This window comes from Mugil cephalus, chromosome 8, assembly GCF_022458985.1.
Source record: "Mugil cephalus isolate CIBA_MC_2020 chromosome 8, CIBA_Mcephalus_1.1, whole genome shotgun sequence".
Taxonomy (NCBI): Eukaryota; Metazoa; Chordata; class Actinopteri; order Mugiliformes; family Mugilidae; genus Mugil; species Mugil cephalus.
In genome coordinates this window covers 553851-573167 of record NC_061777.1, presented here as the reverse complement: position 1 = coordinate 573167, position 19317 = coordinate 553851, and the positions used below count along the sequence as shown (strand labels likewise).

Sequence of the window (19317 nt, the reverse complement as noted above, 5' to 3'; positions counted from 1 at the left end):
TGTTGTAGCCGTACTGTGAGAAAGAACATCTACCTCAAGCCTCAAGGTGAAACAGGTAAAGTTGATGACTTGTGGAGCTGTCCAGTGCTGAAGTGACCCTTTCCTTGTGTTAGCCTGGCAGTAGACAGGGTTCAGGGGAGCTGTCCAGTGCTGAAGTGACCACTCCTTGTGTTAGTGGTAAAGTTATTGGTTTTATCTGCAACTCAGTGCAATTGACAATCAGATCTGAACCGAGTATCATCAGTTTCATACGAGTTCACTGAACTGAAATGTCCTCCACAATCACCAGATATCAACCTATGGGATGTGGTGGAATGGGAGATTCACATCATGAATGTTCAGATGGTGGGCAGCAGCAGATCTGGAGAATTGATGACAACTGCTTATTTCTTCCTAATCAGTCACTGTCTGAGAAAGGTCTGGTTCTTCGTCTGAGTTGAACGTGTTCTCTCCCAGGATGAAGTTCCCCACTGAACTCCTCTCAGAGCAGCTGTTCTCCAGAAGAACAACCCTCAGCTCAGACACTGGAGAGAAAACACAGTAACACAGAGAATCCACAGTGAAACACTACAGGTGTATTAACAATGAGTGAGGAGGTGGTCATTCTTTAAGACAACATTTTGATCTGAAACTTATCATTTCATCCTGAACCTGCAAAGATGTTGAAATAAATAAAGTTTAATGTGAATCTAGTGACTAGAAAAGCTGGAATCCTACATGTTAATGTGACCAAGATGATTTCTGATGTTTCAGCTTGTAGTCTTCTCTCTTAATTATTTATTTCTTCTACTTCCAGACCTGTGTTCAGTGACTTAATTCCAGACTAAAGTGAGAGTGAACTACAACTATTGATCATGTAAAATATTGAGGATCTAGGGGATGTTGATAAAACATTTGACCCTGTAGATAAACAGAAAGTTGAAACATTGATTGACTGGTTGGTGTGAGGTGTGTAATCTGTGTGATGGTCAGAACTAACATCATGTGACAGCTGGTGTCCGCAAGCTGAGTGAATTTTATATTTGAAAGTCAGTTCTGTCCTGGTCTGATATGAGTTTGATATGAATCTCTAATCAAGGATTTTCTAAAAAGGACAGTGTTAGAGGACAGTGAGAGGACTCACCAGCTGCTGCAGTCTCCATTATGTCTCCATTAAAAGAGCTGGAGGTGGTGAACTTGAGCTGCTCCTTTATTCTCAACTTAAATGAACTCAACCAGCTTCATTGAGAACCTGTGAATACGCCATCATACAACTTTCTGAACCCAGACTTAACTGACTCTTCTTGTTCTTCTGCTTTTGACCTCGACCAGAAATAGTTTTCATGAATTCATGAGTGAAAACAGAAGGTGTGTGACCCTTAGTGCACCCTGGGTAATGTAGTTGTAGTGTAGACAGACAGAAAACAGTGACGTGTTTCATGTGAGAGGCCACAGTGAATGAAGTGAGGCTCTATCGCCCCCTCATGGCTGGTTAGAATTCAGTTAAGGATATGAAAACTGGAATTATGACAGATTCTCTTGATTCTATTGTTTTTTGCTCCTCTTTTATAAATATGTGTTAGTTGAAAGTATTCACATGTAAACTGGAGAACAAGTGTCAGATTTAAACCTCTTTAATATGTACCTCCATGTTTTCCAGTCGTCTAAAGTGTTAATGTTCCTGTGACATGAGGACACTGGAACTGTGCTGTATGTGTGGGTGAGTTTTAGCTGCCAGGTAAATATTGTGCTGTTCTCTTGTTGGTCACTACTGATCATGTGTGAACCTTTAATCAGGAGTCACATGTTTGATAGTGTGTTCTCAGTCTTAATGTGACAAAACCTCATCAGTCCAGTGCTCAGTTCACTTTGCTTTATTCAGATACTGTGGCTGTTTAATTTCACAATGAACCAATAAAATGAGTCAGATATTCAACATATACTCTGGTTAGTAAATAATGAACTGGACGAGAATGTAAAATCAGTTCTTATCAGCTACAGATTGTGGACATGTTAAGGAGAGAAGACGTCTAAATACAGATGTTCTACATGTTTCTAATGTCACTCTATTTATCAGGACACATCTGACAGTTTATCTCATGGTTACAAGTTTCTTTGGATCAAATATCAAGATAAAAATCTGGATGATCAATACATACACTGAAATCTATCTACATTACATAATCAGAAATAAAGACTCAATAAATCAAAGCAGGATAAAAAAGAAAATGTGTTCTGTCTCTACAGTCTGATATCTGCACATCAGGTATCAGGTTAAAGATGTTCATGTGTTTCATAGTTCAGTTCATGTTGTGACTTCAGAACATTTTATTTCACTCAAATCACAAACATCATTTCTCCATCATGTTGTAAAGAAAACCAGAGCTTCCTGCTGAAGTCCTGCTGCTTCCTCTTCATTCATGTCTTTGGATTTTAGAAACAAAGGCTCAAAGAGAACAGAAGATGAAGGTTTCCTGCAGGATGAACAGCATCTGGCTGCATCGACTCTTTGAACATTAACACGTCTGAGATAAAACAGGAAAGAAAAGAAATCAAATGTTTCCACCATAAAATGTTGATTTGAAAAAACCTGAAGAGAAAATCCAGAATGAAGATCAGCTCCATTTAGAGAGTGTGAAAGAGTAAAAACTACAAGGTCTCATTGATCAGCAGGTAGACACAGCTTCAATGAACACGAGTCCTTTAAAGAGTCACACTGAACAACACACAACGTCTCATAAGTTCATCAACAATAACGTTAACTGGTCCAGATGTAATGGAATAAAAAAACATTGTCCAACAGCAGAAATCAGTCATCTCTAACGTACAGAGCAGCTTAAAGGTTGTTTTCTATATTTCTGCATAAAAATGACTCAAAACATTATCAAATTTTCACACAAGTCCTGAAAGTAGAGAAAGAGAACCCAGTGAAAGACATGAAACTGAAATATGACCCTTACTGTCCCACTAAATGTATCATGCACATATCTGTGAGTTTGTCTGAGAGCAGCTTGGAGGAGTTTGATCCCATTAATCAGAACAGAACCAGGTCAGTGTGAGATGTTGGTGGTTTCCTCTCATCAACTGATGCTCCAACATTTCTACTGGATGAAGGTCAGGACTTTGACTTGTTCCTAAACATTCATCTGGTTCTTCTTTAACTGTTCTACTAGAGATGATCATACACATTGAGAAACCCTGAAGTCATTAAAGTAACATCACACTAGCTTTGACTGAGTCCCAGATTCTTTAAAACATGAATTAAGTGGGTGTGATAAGTGCTGCAGTAGATCTGTGTGTCCATGTGGATGGTTCATTAATATTATTATCAGAGCAGAGTTCTGTGAGGACGTGATAATCTAGACAGGAACACGAAGAAGACGACATGTGACTCTGCTCTGTAAAGGTCCTGATGTCTGAAGGATTCTGGACAGAAGAAGAAGAACACGACTTTATAAAATGCTGCAGCTTGATGTGTTCTCAAGTTTTTGTTTCAGAATCTTTTGGATCAAATTATTCATCTCTTTCTCCTGTGACTTCTGCAGATTTTCCTTTTCAGCCTCATTTTTCTCTTCCTTCATTTGTTGCTCATGGTTTCTCAGTAAATACTTGATTCTATTCAGGTTTTCTGTGTTGTTGGTCACACGTCTCATTAATTCATACATTTGTTTCTCAGACTCTTCTTTCTGAGCTGCTAATTCCCTCAAATGTTTCCTTTCAAATCCATTGAACTCTTCAGCTTTCTGTCTGGCGTCATCTTCATAATTCTCCTTCAGATTCTTCAGAGTTTGTTTGTGTTTTTCTTCTAAATATTTTCTCTCTTTCTCCTCTTGCTCTTTTCTTCTGATCTGATCCTCTATTTGTTTCTTTTCATTTCTTCTTTTTCCTGCTTGTACTTTTCTTCAAGTTCATCCATTCTTCTTTTCTCCTCCTGTCGTCTCTGTTCATTTTCTTGATATCGTTTCTCCCACCATTCTTTTCGTTCTTTCTCCCATTCTTCTCGTTTTTCTTCCATCTCTTTTCTCATCTCCTCCAGTTTTCTATCAATTGTTTCCTTTTCTTCTGATTCTAACTTGATTTTTTTCTCCAAAGCTTCTCGTTCTTGTTCCCACATCCATAGTTGTCTTTCTTCCTGCTGTTTTCTTTTCATTTCTTCTTCTTCTCCCTGCTCCTTCTTTCTTTCCTCTCGTTCCTTCTTGATGTTTTCCTCCATTTCTTTAAGTTGCTCTGCTCTTAGTTCTCTCTCTTGTTCAATTTCTTTTTTCTCTTTTTCCATTCTTCTTTTAATTTCTTCCTTTTCTTCCTCATGTTTCCTTTCTAGTTCTTCTCTCTGACTCTTCATCTTTTCCTCCTTCTCCTTCAGGATTCTCTCCATTTCTTTCTTTATTGCTGCTTCAGCCTCTTGCAGCATCTCATTGGTGAAGCAGCTGCCTCCATTTTCCTTCACCATGGTGTCAATCTTTGTTATCAGCTCTCTGACTTGTTGCTGGTTGTTTTCATCACGATTATAAAACACATGGTATCTTCCTCCACAGTCAGAGATAAGCTTCTTAAAGGAATCATCACAATTTGTTTCTATGTATTCTTCAATGGACAGTTTATGTTGTTTCAACAAATCTCCTCCAGTTAATAGAATGATTGTGAACTTTTCTGAATTCTTTCCAAATCCTTTCTTGATGAGTTTCAGTGTCTCCTTCTCCTCTTTTGTGAATCTTCCAATCTGTAACACCAACAGGAAGACATGTGGTCCTGGAGCCAGAAGACTGATACATTTCACCATCTCCTCATTGACGTCTTCATGGGACAAAGTTGAGTTAAACAGACCAGGAGTGTCCACTACAACAACAGGACGACCGTCCACCTCACCCTGAGCTTTATGACAAAATTTGGTGACTGATGTGTAACTAGAATCAGCTTTAAACTGTTTTCTTCCTAGAATGGTGTTTCCTGTAGAACTCTTTCCACAACCAGTCTTCCCTATCAACACAATCCTGAGACGCTCTGGACTCTGCTTCTCTTCATCACCTGCAGCTGGAACAGAGTTAAAAAGCAGTTTGTTAATTGATTCTTCTTTTCAGTTTGTATTCTTCTATTTTATGTCAGTGTGTCATGAACAAAATGATTTAAAGGAGAGTTTTCCTCCATTTATTAACAAGAGACACAACATCCACACATCTGGAGTTAGCTTAAAGGTTCACAGTAGCTACAGTTTACTGTCGACTCAAGACTGTAATGTAGAGACATGAGTATGGACAAAGAGACACATGAGAAATTAAAGGACTTACAGGAAACTTTGATCTTTTTCAGCTTCTCAAGTTCATCCTGTTGTTGTAAGACTTTCTCCATCTGAGCCTGAGCAAATGTTCCTGTTGTGTAGCAGCTTGGTTTGTCCTTAGTGACTCTCATCTGTTCAACTCTGTCCAACAGCTGTGGGATCTGCTGTTTGTTCTTGATGTTGAGAACAAAATATCTTCCTCCAAAACGTTGACAGATCTCCTGGATGTCTCTGTCTCTGTCTACAAAGTTAACAACAGCTGGATGAGTTGGATCTGACTCCACAGTGAACAGAATGATGGTGAAGTCATTGACTCGAGAGCTGAATGTGTTCTGGATGATCTCTAACTCTCCCTTGTCTTCATCAGTGAGGGGAGCCACAGGTAGGACCAGGATGAAGGCATGGACGCCCTCAGGATCACAGAGGGAGATACACCTCAATGATTCCTCCATCACTGCCTCCTGAGGTTTTCCATCCAAGGCAGGCAGCTCCACCAGGGAAACCCAACGTCCACACACCTCTCCCTGATTCTGAACACACTCTGATGAGTTGGAGGCTGAATGAAGCTCTGTCTGACCTAAAATGGCTTTGACTGCTGAAGTCTTCCCTGCTTCTCTCCTCCCACACAGAACCAGGTTTAACTTTGGTTTGATGCTCTCTTCAGTCTCATCAACAATCTTCTCAATCTGCTCCATCAGCTGGTTGTGATCCTCTTTGAACATGTTGTAGTGTCTTCCATCACATTCATCAAGCAGCTTGTTCACAGAGACACTTGTTTCATTCCACTGATGCTTGTAAGTGCTGACCACCACTGAATATTTAAAGACATCTCGTCCAAACAAACTCAGGATGAACTTCAGAGTTTTTCTGTTCTCCTCAGTGAAATCAGAAGGCCTCACTAACAGCAGCAGAACATTTGGTCCAGGAGGACAGAGACTCACACAGTTCTTCATCTCTTCTCTCACTGATTCCACAGACAGACTGAACATGTCTGGAGTTTTCACCACTGTTAATGGTTCTCCTTTCCATTCTCCATCAGCAAACTCACAATGTTGTTTTGGAGAGAAAGTTTGAAAGTGAAAAGATTTTTTCTTCATGATGAAGTCTCCTAGTGTCATCTTTTCTTCTTCACTTTTCCCAAACAGAACAATCCTGACTCCTCGAGCTGTCAAACAACAGGAAAACAAACATTTAAAAGTAGTTACGAACTCATCAGTAGGTTATAAGGAGGACTGTTTGTGTTAAGGAGGAAACAGTTGGTTCTACGTGGTGTTCAGATAATAATCTGGTCCATGAAGACACAATCACACACTTCACATGACCAGAGAAGAGGTGGACAGAGTCAAAGACATCCCATTACTGACAATCCATCACCTCCTGTTGTTATGTTCACTGCTGCAGCTCTGAGATGCAAACATAATGTGGATGCTTCTCTAAAATGATAATAAAGAGTGTTTGTATTGAGTCTGTTAAAAGTGGATTAGGAAGAAACTCTTTCTTTGACCCTGATTGTAGCCTGATCTTCAGCAGACCAGAAGTGTTGATGCCAGCAGCTACAGTCCATTACTGAGCTGTACTGCAGTGGTTATATTAGATCACGTCAACAGTAATACTTATACTCTTCTTCTTTTTCAGTCTATTTAAGATTGTGCTCTTTTCTCCAAAACAAAAGAAACTTTTTAGATACACGAATCAGCCATAAGATTAGAACCACCTGGTCAGATGAATAACACTGATCATCTGGATCTTATGGCTTCTGTCCATGGGTATATTAGACCACATTTGAACAGTTTGTTCTCAGAGCTGATTGTAGAAGCAGGTAAAATGTTCAAGTGGAAGGATTTGACTTTGACAAGGACTGGGTCACAGTGGAGGGTATGTGTTATTCTGATCCAACAGATGAGATCACTGAAGAAGTCGATACTGGTTCTGATAGAGAAGAGTCAGAACACTCAGTGAATCACAGTTTGTTTAGTCGGGGGCTGTTTAGCTGCAGACCATCCAGGGTGTCCACGCTGACCCCTGATCTCTGATGAGAGCTCAGAATTAGAACATGGAGGTGGTTGGTTCTGGTTTGATAAATCACATTTACACATGGCTCCAGGATGGAAGGAAAACCTTTTACTGTTCCCATGAAGGTTTGTAACAAAGTTCAGGTGGTGGAACAAAAGCCTCCACATGAAAACCCAGGACCCAGATTTTGTGTTGAAATGCAGTTGCTGATTGGTGCATATTGTAATATAACATGGCAGCCTTAGATCTTAGAAGACATGAATTTCTTAAGTGTTTTATCAGATCGAAGCTCATTTTGGTTGAAACTGTTCTTTCCACTGAACCTTTTTGAACTTGCAGCAGCTGAACAACAGATGTCTAAACACATGTTTAGGTTTCATCACCACCTCTTACCTGCAGCTCGAGTAGGATCCATGTTGACAGGCAGTGGTTCCTGGTGTCTCAGCTTTGCTCCATTTCCAGATAAACCACAGCTCACATGCTCTCCGTTGTTCTCTCTCACAATCTGAGCAAAGCGTGTCACCAGTTCCAGAAGTTCAACTTCACTCTGCTTCACATATCTGTACCTGCACATTCTGTACATGTGTTTTAAAGCTGGTTGTTCCATGTAGTTCTCCATTGAACCTGATTTGATCTTGGCAGGTTTTGATATCAATATGAGGGAATGTTCAAATGATTGATCACCAAAGTTTTCAAGGATGGTTTGAAGCCTCTGTCTGTGTTGCTCGGTGAAGTCTTCAGGCTGTAGAACCAGCAGGAACACATGAGGTCCAGGATCAGAGAGTCTCACACATTCTTCTATGGACTCTGTCAGTTTGTCTTCAGAGACGTTCAGATGCAGCAGATCTGGAGGGTTGATGAGAACAATCCGTCTATACATGCATCGTCCACTGACTCTCACACAGCAGTCTGGTTCTTTCTCAGTGTTGAACACAGTCTCTCCCAGGATGAAGTTTCCAGCTGAACTCCTCTCAGTCCAGGTGTTCCCCAACAGAACAACCCTCAGCTCAGACACTGAAAGAAGAGACGGAAACAATCTGTCAGCTGATAATGAATTAAATATAGAGACGCTTAAAAGCTTTTGTTCCCTCAAATTTCTGAAAAAAAAAATCATTCAAAACATCAACAGAAGTCCTGAAAGTAGACAAAGAGAATCCAAACACATGAAACAGAAATACTGTGTATTTCTTTATTTAGTAAAATGAGCCAATGTTACATATCAGAGAGGTGCAGGATTAAACCAGAATCCATGTGTCCAGAAGTGTTTCCATCAACGTGATGAGACTCAGTTCCTGGTTCAGTTTCTATAAATCAGGGATTTGTCTCATGTTTGTGTTGAAGTGTGTGATGACAACGGACAAAGGAGCTTTGTGAGGAGCTCAGAAAAAGAGTTGTTGTTGTAACAGTCAAAGTCCTGATCTTAATCCAGTAGAAATGTTGTGGAAGGACATTGTTTGATTTGTTTCTCTTTGTCTACTTTCAGTACTGTGTGAAAGTCCTCTGATGTTTTCAATCTTTTTTTATATTCTATGTTCTGAAGGAAACATTAAACTTTGCTGTAGAGAACTCAGAGGCTGAACCCCAGAGAAAGACCAGAGGAAGAAACTCCCTGTTATCGGGAGGAAACACTGAACAGAACCTGATCATATGGATCAACGTCCGCTTGGGTCCAGCCAGGTAGAGAAATGTTAATGTCTTCATGTGAGATTATTTTAACGTTTCAGTTTTCACAGAATCTATTCTCTATAGCTCTCAGTCGTTCTTTATAAACAACTGGAAGTGTTTGTGACGTCAAGGGAAACAAGACTTGACGCTGTAGCATCATTTAGATCAGGTTTCACCAACAGAAAGAGGCAGAAGGAAAGGAAAATGACTCCTGTTCAACTTTTAGCTTTTTGTTGAACCTGTGTGGAAGCAGAATCAGATCAGTTGAACTTACTGGTGGGGGGAAGCATTTCATAGCTGCTTGTTCACTCTGTGGAAATAAAATATGACAATTACCACTGAACAGCTACAGCACAAACAGAAACTAGAAAGATTAAAACTCTTCTATTAAAAACTGACACATGGTCTTTGAGTTTCCTGATACTCATCAGTTCATCTGATCTATCAAACAACAGAAACAGGCGTGAAAATAAGAAACTGGCATCAAAGAGAAATAAAAGAGCAGAGCAGCTGATTGTGACCAATGTTTCAGTTCAACCACAAGAGGGCACCAAAACATTTCTGACAACATTAACATGGACGTAAAGAAGTAATGTCCTCACTTTAGTAGAGGAGGAAGTCACCATTTATTTCTTCTCATATCAAAGTTAGACTGGACTCACCAGATGCTGCAGCCATGATGTCACTCTGCTGGAAACCAACGACTCTTCTCTCAACGAAAAAAAAACTTTCTGCTCTGTGTCCTCTGGTCTGAGTCCTGGAACGTCTCACTGAGATCAGTGTCCCTGCATTCAGCTCTGAAGACATGTCAAGACAATCAGAGAGGACAAACTGGATAAAGAAACTGAGACAAGATTTAATTCAATAAACAGATTCCAGGAACTAGTCTGAGCACAAACACACCAGGAACTAGTCTGGACCAGACTTTAAGTCTCTAACATGTGACTGGAAGAGTTTATTATCAGTGAGCAGTTAAAACAGTGAAGAGTCACTTCATCAGAATCTATTTGAATCCACTTGTAGGATGAAGAACAGCTGATACTCACTGATCGACCTGCATCGATCCGTGTGTGAAGCCTCAGATTAAATTAAAGGTCCGAATCCTCCAATCAGCTGATTGATCGATCGATCCACGCGACAGGAACAAACGGTTCACGTGGAAGCTTCGACTATCCTGGTTTTAAATGAGTTTTAAATGAGTTCAATCCATCATTTATACAGTATTAAGTTCAACTGTTTGTGAGACTCGATCCACGATGAAAGTGAAAGTAAAAACACAGCAACGAGTCACAACTCAACACAACCAGGAAGTGACTCCAACAGACTGATTGACTGATTTATAGATTATGTACAAGGGGCTGTTGTAAAAGTTGCATAAACTCATCTGAGCAGCTGAGATGTGTTCGTCTTCAACACGTCCCTGTATTCACTTCTACTCAGCTGTGACTGGTTCAGCTCATTAAACACCAGCCAGACTCACTTAGTCTGCTACTGTGGCCAGTGGAGGAGCAGAGAGACAACAACATTTAAGATTAAAAGTTTTATGTTGAATGATCAGAAACTGAGAGAAGCTACATGGTGGCAACGTTCACTGACCTGGAGAACAAACAGGTCAGAGAGATTCGGACCTTTTCACTTCACATCACTGGGCTGGATAACTGTGGAAAGTTACAGAACACTGACCCCTAGAGGGCATTTGATGGATAACATCAGCAGAGACCAAGCTAGAGTAAAAATGATTAAGTTAAACACAGTAAGTTTATGTGATTGTTCATCTGATCTGTAAAGCATCAACCAATCATCTTCATTCATATCTGTCTTCTTTATTATTATTGCACTTTTAACTATTTTTTTCTGATACTTCTTAAAGGTTAAACTTCCCAACAACATTTAAATGTTGACATCACATTTAAAATATTATAATATATCCCATCATAATATAGTTTTACTTGTGAGACCTAAAAATAAGAATAAGAAACAAATGACTGCATATAATAAAGGAACCGTTTGATCAGACTTGTAAAACATGAATTTGTATTCAGTAAAATGTCTTTTTTTTAACTCACTAAGAGTCTTTTTCCAGCTTGTAGGTTTTAGAAATGAGTTTGTCACAGAAACAAGTAAATAAATCTGCATGGCTGAAAAAAGGAGTCAATAAATACATAAACCATGGTTAGTTCTGTTACTGATGATTTATTCGTCTCCACGTTATATTTTCATTTATCTCCTTTAAGTATTAAAAGCAGTGAAGTTCATTAAGTAACATCTTGTTTGATTGTTTTCAAAATCATTTAAACATAAAAACATTTAATACACACCAACAATAACTCAGTTATCAAACTGACAAAGGAAACAAATACTGCAAGAATTTAGCGAAATCATATAAAACAGAAAACACTTTGTTACGTATGTGTACTGGGGGCAGAGGTAAGAAAGAGGACAGCATTTCCTTCCACCGCTGCAGGAATGACACAGGTAAAAAAGATGACAACGCAACACTTTTCTCACAATATGAGTCATTATTAGACTGTTACTACATCACAAGCTGTTACTACATCATGAACAGTTATTACATTATGAACAGTTATTACATTATGAACTGTTATTATATTATGAACAGTTATTACATTATGAGCTGTTATTACATTATGCACAAATCTGTTATTCTGTTACCCGCTCATGATTTTATTACATTATGAACTTTTATTACATCATGAGTTGCTAAAGTCCTTAAAACTGTGTTTTAAGGACTTTAAATCAGTGAATAATATGAAGTAATATGAGTAATATGAAGAGTTCCAGATCATCAGCAGATTGTGCATTCAGGTTTGATTTTAACAATGTTCAAATCATGGCAAGTCTTTGATTCTTGTTCATGTTTTTCTTTTAGTTGATCCAGTTCTTGTTTTAGCTGATTTTGTTTTTTAATCGAGTGCTTGTCCTCTTTGCTGCGTTTCTCCTGTTTCTCTTTCATTTCTTCTTCATGCCGTTGTCTCAGAGCTTTGATTTCCTCGTTGTGTTTTTTCATCAGAGCTTCAAAGTTGTTAATGTATTTCTCTTTGAACTCGTTGAATTGTTCAGCTTGTTTTCTGACCTCTTCTTCGTATTTCTTCTTCATGTCCTCCATTTTTCTCTTGTAGTTGTCCTCTAATTTCTTCCTCTCCTTTTCTTCCTCTGCTCTTCTCTTTTGATCTTCTTGTTTCCTTTTGAGTTCATATTGTTCTCGTTTCTCTTCATACTCTTTTTGGAGCTTTTTATGTTTTTCTTTCTCCTCCTTACACCTCTGGTCATTTTCTCTACATCTTTTCTCCCACCATTCTTTTCGTTCCTTTTCCCAGATCTGTCGTTTTTCTTCCATCTCCTTTCTGCTCTCCTCCAGTTTTCTGTCAATCGTTTCCTTCTCATCTGATTCTGACTTGATTTGTTTCTCCAGAGCTTCTCGTTCTTCTTCCCACTGCTGTTGCTGAAGTTCTTCCTGTGTTTTTCTTTCCCTCTCTTCTTCTTCTCTCATTTCCTGTTCTTTCTTCCTCTCTTCACGCTCCTTTTTAATATTCTCCTTCATTTCTTTAATCTGTATCTCTCTCTGTTTCCTCTCTCTTTCAATTTCTTCTCTCTCTTTCTCGATTCTTCTTTTCATTTCTTCCATTTCTTCCTCATGTCTTCTTTGAAGCTCCTCCTCCTTCCTCTTCATCTCTTCTTCCTTCTCCTTCAGGATCTTCTCCACCTCCTTCTGAATGGCTGCTTCAGCCTATTGGAACATCTCGCTGGTGTAGCAGCTGCCTCCATTTTTCTTCACCATCTCATTAATCTTAGTGATCAACTTTCTGACTTGTGTGAGGTTTTTCTTTTCCTTATTCTTGAACACCTGATATCTCCCTCCACAGTCATTTATCAGTTTTTGTAAACTCTCTTCACTGTTTTCTATGTAAGTTTCAATTGACTGACTGAGATCGTCTCCTCTGGTGAATATAATGATGATGTGATCTCCTGATTTCTTTCCAAAGTATTTCTTGATCAGCTCCACAGTCTCTTTTTCATCCCGTGTGAAGCGACCGATCTGCAGCACCAGTAAGATCACATGAGGTCCAGGAGACAACAAACTGATGCATTTCACAAGCTCCTCTTGAACGTCATCGTTGGACAGAGCTGTATCAAATAAACCAGGAGTATCGACCAGAATGACAGGCTGACCATCAACCTCTCCTGCTGCTTTCAGGCAAAACTTTGTCACTGACTTGGAGCTTGTTGTAGATTTAAAATGTTCTTCACCTAGAATGGTGTTTGCAGTTGCACTCTTTCCATTACCAGTCTTCCCAATCAGCACCATCCTGAGAGGCTCTCTGCTCTGACATTGATCACTGGTTCCCTTCTCACTTTTATGCTTTAAACTGTTCACTTCATCTTTAAGCTTTGCTACCATCTCCATCTGAGCCTTGGTGAACATGTCTTTAGTGAAACATTTGGATCCTTGAACTCTCATCTGTTCAACTCTCTCCAACAGTTGTGGGATCTGCTGTTTGTTCTTGATGTTGAGAACAAAAGATCTTCCTCCAAAACGTTGACAGATCTCCTGGATGTCTCTGTCTCTTTCTACAAAGTCAACAACAGCTGGATGAGTTGGATCTGACTCCACAGTGAACAGAATGATGGTGAAGTCATTGACTCGAGAGCTGAATGTGTTCTGGATGATCTCTAACTCTCCCTTGTCTTCATCAGTGAGGGGATCCACAGGTAGGACCAGGATGAAGGCATGGACGCCCTCAGGATCACAGAGGGAGATACACCTCAATGATTCCTTCATCACTGCCTCCTGAGGTTTTCCATCCAAGGCAGGCAGCTCCACCAGGGAAACCCAACGTCCACACACTCTCCCTGATTCTGAACACACTCTGATGAGTTGGAGGCTGAATGAAGCTCTGTCTGACCTAAAATGGCTTTGACTGCTGAAGTCTTCCCTGCTTCTCTCCTCCCACACAGAACCAGGTTTAACTTTGGTTTGATGCTCTCTTCAGTCTCATCAACAATCTTCTCAATCTGCTCCATCAGCTGGTTGTGATCCTCTTTGAACATGTTGTAGTGTCTTCCATCACATTCATCAAGCAGCTTGTTCACAGAGACACTTGTTTCATTCCACTGATGCTTGTAAGTGCTGACCACCACTGAATATTTAAAGACATCTCGTCCAAACAAACTCAGGATGAACTTCAGAGTTTTTCTGTTCTCCTCAGTGAAATCAGAAGGCCTCACTAACAGCAGCAGAACATTTGGTCCAGGAGGACAGAGACTCACACAGTTCTTCATCTCTTCTCTCACTGATTCCACAGACAGACTGAACATGTCTGGAGTTTTCACCACTGTTAATGGTTCTCCTTTCCATTCTCCATCAGCAAACTCACAATGTTGTTTTGGAGAGAAAGTTTGAAAGTGAAAAGATTTTTTCTTCATGATGAAGTCTCCTAGTGTCATCTTTTCTTCTTCACTTTTCCCAAACAGAACAATCCTGACTCCTCGAGCTGTCAAACAACAGGAAAACAAAACATTTAAAAGTAGTTACGAACTCATCAGTAGGTTATAAGGAGGACTGTTTGTGTTAAGGAGGAAACAGTTGGTTCTACGTGGTGTTCAGATAATAATCTGGTCCATGAAGACACAATCACACACTTCACATGACCAGAGAAGAGGTGGACAGAGTCAAAGACATCCATTACTGACAATCCATCACCTCCTGTTGTTATGTTCACTGCTGCAGCTCTGAGATGCAAACATAATGTGGATGCTTCTCTAAAATGATAATAAAGAGTGTTTGTATTGAGTCTGTTAAAAGTGGATTAGGAAGAAACTCTTTCTTTGACCCTGATTGTAGCCTGATCTTCAGCAGACCAGAAGTGTTGATGCCAGCAGCTACAGTCCATTACTGAGCTGTACTGCAGTGGTTATATTAGATCACGTCAACAGTAATACTTATACTCTTCTTCTTTTTCAGTCTATTTAAGATTGTGCTCTTTTCTCCAAAACAAAAGAAACTTTTTTAGATACACGAATCAGCCATAAGATTAGAACCACTGGTCAGATGAATAACACTGATCATCTGGATCTTATGGCTTCTGTCCATGGGTATATTAGACCACATTTGAACAGTTTGTTCTCAGAGCTGATTGTAGAAGCAGGTAAAATGTTCAAGTGGAAGGATTTGACTTTGACAAGGACTGGGTCACAGTGGAGGGTATGTGTTATTCTGATCCAACAGATGAGATCACTGAAGAAGTCGATACTGGTTCTGATAGAGAAGAGTCAGAACATCAGTGAATCACAGTTTGTTTAGTCGGGGGCTGTTTAGCTGCAGACCATCCAGGGTGTCCACGCTGACCCTGATCTCTGATGAGAGCTCAGAATTAGAACATGGAGGTGGTTGGTTCTGGTTTGATAAATCACATTTACACATGGCTCCAGGATGGAAGGAAAAACCTTTTTACTGTTCCCATGAAGGTTTGTAACAAAGTTCAGGTGGTGGAACAAAAGCCTCCACATGAAAACCCAGGACCCAGATTTTGTGTTGAAATGCAGTTGCTGATTGGTGCATATTGTAATATAACATGGCAGCCTTAGATCTTAGAAGACATGAATTTCTTAAGTGTTTTATCAGATCGAAGCTCATTTGGTTGAAACTGTTCTTTCCACTGAACCTTTTTGAACTTGCAGCAGCTGAACAACAGATGTCTAAACACATGTTTAGGTTTCATCACCACCTCTTACCTGCAGCTCGAGTAGGATCCATGTTGACAGGCAGTGGTTCCTGGTGTCTCAGCTTTGCTCCATTTCCAGATAAACCACAGCTCACATGCTCTCCGTTGTTCTCTCTCACAATCTGAGCAAAGCGTGTCCCCAGTTCCAGAAGTTCAACTTCACTCTGCTTCACATATCTGTACCTGCACATTCTGTACATGTGTTTTAAAGCTGGTTGTTCCATGTAGTTCTCCATTGAACCTGATTTGATCTTGGCAGGTTTTGATATCAATATGAGGGAATGTTCAAATGATTGATCACCAAAGTTTTCAAGGATGGTTTGAAGCCTCTGTCTGTGTTGCTCGGTGAAGTCTTCAGGCTGTAGAACCAGCAGGAACACATGAGGTCCAGGATCAGAGAGTCTCACACATTCTTCTATGGACTCTGTCAGTTTGTCTTCAGAGACGTTCAGATGCAGCAGATCTGGAGGGTTGATGAGAACAATCCGTCTATACATGCATCGTCCACTGACTCTCACACAGCAGTCTGGTTCTTTCTCAGTGTTGAACACAGTCTCTCCCAGGATGAAGTTTCCAGCTGAACTCCTCTCAGTCCAGGTGTTCCCCAACAGAACAACCCTCAGCTCAGACACTGAAAGAAGAGACGGAAACAATCTGTCAGCTGATAATGAATTAAATATAGAGACGCTTAAAAGCTTTTGTTCCCTCAAATTTCTGAAAAAAAAAAATCATTCAAAACATCAACAGAAGTCCTGAAAGTAGACAAAGAGAATCCAAACACATGAAACAGAAATACTGTGTATTTCTTTATTTAGTAAAATGAGCCAATGTTACATATCAGAGAGGTGCAGGATTAAACCAGAATCCATGTGTCCAGAAGTGTTTCCATCAACGTGATGAGACTCAGTTCCTGGTTCAGTTTCTATAAATCAGGGATTTGTCTCATGTTTGTGTTGAAGTGTGTGATGACAACGGACAAAGGAGCTTTGTGAGGAGCTCAGAAAAAGAGTTGTTGTTGTAACAGTCAAAGTCCTGATCTTAATCCAGTAGAAATGTTGTGGAAGGACATTGTTTGATTTGTTTCTCTTTGTCTACTTTCAGTACTGTGTGAAAGTCCTCTGATGTTTTCAATCTTTTTTTATATTCTATGTTCTGAAGGAAACATTAAACTTTGCTGTAGAGAACTCAGAGGCTGAACCCAGAGAAAGACCAGAGGAAGAAACTCCCTGTTATCGGGAGGAAACACTGAACAGAACCTGATCATATGGATCAACGTCCGCTTGGGTCCAGCCAGGTAGAGAAATGTTAATGTCTTCATGTGAGATTATTTTAACGTTTCAGTTTTCACAGAATCTATTCTCTATAGCTCTCAGTCGTTCTTTATAAACAACTGGAAGTGTTTGTGACGTCAAGGGAAACAAGACTTGACGCTGTAGCATCATTTAGATCAGGTTTCACCAACAGAAAGAGGCAGAAGGAAAGGAAAATGACTCCTGTTCAACTTTTAGCTTTTTGTTGAACCTGTGTGGAAGCAGAATCAGATCAGTTGAACTTACTGGTGGGGGGAAGCATTTCATAGCTGCTTGTTCACTCTGTGGAAATAAAATATGACAATTACCACTGAACAGCTACAGCACAAACAGAAACTAGAAAGATTAAAACTCTTCTATTAAAAACTGACACATGGTCTTTGAGTTTCCTGATACTCATCAGTTCATCTGATCTATCAAACAACAGAAACAGGCGTGAAAATAAGAAACTGGCATCAAAGAGAAATAAAAGAGCAGAGCAGCTGATTGTGACCAATGTTTCAGTTCAACCACAAGAGGGCACCAAAACATTTCTGACAACATTAACATGGACGTAAAGAAGTAATGTCCTCACTTTAGTAGAGGAGGAAGTCACCATTTATTTCTTCTCATATCAAAGTTAGACTGGACTCACCAGATGCTGCAGCCATGATGTCACTCTGCTGGAAACCAACGACTCTTCTCTCAACGAAAAAAAACTTTCTGCTCTGTGTCCTCTGGTCTGAGTCCTGGAACGTCTCACTGAGATCAGTGTCCCTGCATTCAGCTCTGAAGACATGTCAAGACAATCAGAGAGGACAAACTGGATAAAGAAACTGAGACAAGATTTAATTCAATAAACAGATTCCAGGAACTAGTCTGAGCACAAACACACCAGGAACTAGTCTGGACCAGACTTTAAGTCTCTAACATGTGACTGGAAGAGTTTATTATCAGTGAGCAGTTAAAACAGTGAAGAGTCACTTCATCAGAATCTATTTGAATCCACTTGTAGGATGAAGAACAGCTGATACTCACTGATCGACCTGCATCGATCCGTGTGTGAAGCCTCAGATTAAATTAAAGGTCCGAATCCTCCAATCAGCTGATTGATCGATCGATCCACGCGACAGGAACAAACGGTTCACGTGGAAGCTTCGACTATCCTGGTTTTAAATGAGTTTTAAATGAGTTCAATCCATCATTTATACAGTATTAAGTTCAACTGTTTGTGAGACTCGATCCACGATGAAAGTGAAAGTAAAAACACAGCAACGAGTCACAACTCAACACAACCAGGAAGTGACTCCAACAGACTGATTGACTGATTTATAGATTATGTACAAGGGGCTGTTGTAAAAGTTGCATAAACTCATCTGAGCAGCTGAGATGTGTTCGTCTTCAACACGTCCCTGTATTCACTTCTACTCAGCTGTGACTGGTTCAGCTCATTAAACACCAGCCAGACTCACTTAGTCTGCTACTGTGGCCAGTGGAGGAGCAGAGAGACAACAACATTTAAGATTAAAAGTTTTATGTTGAATGATCAGAAACTGAGAGAAGCTACATGGTGGCAACGTTCACTGACCTGGAGAACAAACAGGTCAGAGAGATTCGGACCTTTTCACTTCACATCACTGGGCTGGATAACTGTGGAAAGTTACAGAACACTGACCCCTAGAGGGCATTTGATGGATAACATCAGCAGAGACCAAGCTAGAGTAAAAATGATTAAGTTAACACAGTAAGTTTATGTGATTGTTCATCTGATCTGTAAAGCATCAACCAATCATCTTCATTCATATCTGTCTTCTTTATTATTATTGCACTTTTAACTATTTTTTTCTGATACTTCTTAAAGGTTAAACTTCCCAACAACATTTAAATGTTGACATCACATTTAAAATATTATAATATATCCCATCATAATATAGTTTTACTTGTGAGACCTAAAAATAAGAATAAGAAACAAATGACTGCATATAATAAAGGAAACCGTTTGATCAGACTTGTAAAACATGAATTTGTATTCAGTAAAATGTCTTTTTTTTAACTCACTAAGAGTCTTTTTCCAGCTTGTAGGTTTTAGAAATGAGTTTGTCACAGAAACAAGTAAATAAATCTGCATGGCTGAAAAAGGAGTCAATAAATACATAAACCATGGTTAGTTCTGTTACTGATGATTTATTCGTCTCCACGTTATATTTTCATTTATCTCCTTTAAGTATTAAAAGCAGTGAAGTTCATTAAGTAACATCTTGTTTGATTGTTTTCAAAATCATTTAAACATAAAAACATTTAATACACACCAACAATAACTCAGTTATCAAACTGACAAAGGAAACAAATACTG

General features: G+C 39.6%; 2 protein-coding genes and 1 long non-coding RNA gene across 3 annotated transcripts; all 3 read right to left on the bottom strand.

Annotated features, from left to right (window-relative positions):
- Positions 1-1837: 1837 nt before the first annotated feature.
- On the bottom strand, positions 1838-10510 carry LOC125012766 (GTPase IMAP family member 8-like). The gene is given in 7 exon segments (XM_047592899.1): positions 1838-3853; positions 3856-5010; positions 5265-6419; positions 7661-8281; positions 9207-9242; positions 9595-9729; positions 9979-10510. Coding segments are annotated over 5 exon segments (3369 nt in total). The 5' UTR covers positions 9223-9242; positions 9595-9729; positions 9979-10510; the 3' UTR covers positions 1838-3431.
- Positions 10511-11105: 595 nt separating this feature from the next.
- On the bottom strand, positions 11106-15803 carry LOC125012772 (GTPase IMAP family member 8-like). The gene is given in 3 exon segments (XM_047592905.1): positions 11106-13798; positions 13801-14445; positions 15686-15803. Coding segments are annotated over 3 exon segments (2727 nt in total). The 5' UTR covers positions 15708-15803; the 3' UTR covers positions 11106-11738.
- A 24-nt stretch (positions 15804-15827) lies between these two features.
- Positions 15828-18551, bottom strand: LOC125012843. The gene is made up of 4 exons (XR_007113327.1): positions 18003-18551; positions 17620-17753; positions 17232-17267; positions 15828-16306 (listed from the first exon to the last, which is right to left on the bottom strand). It is a non-coding gene; the product is annotated as an uncharacterized LOC125012843 (long non-coding RNA).
- Positions 18552-19317: the final 766 nt, after the last annotated feature.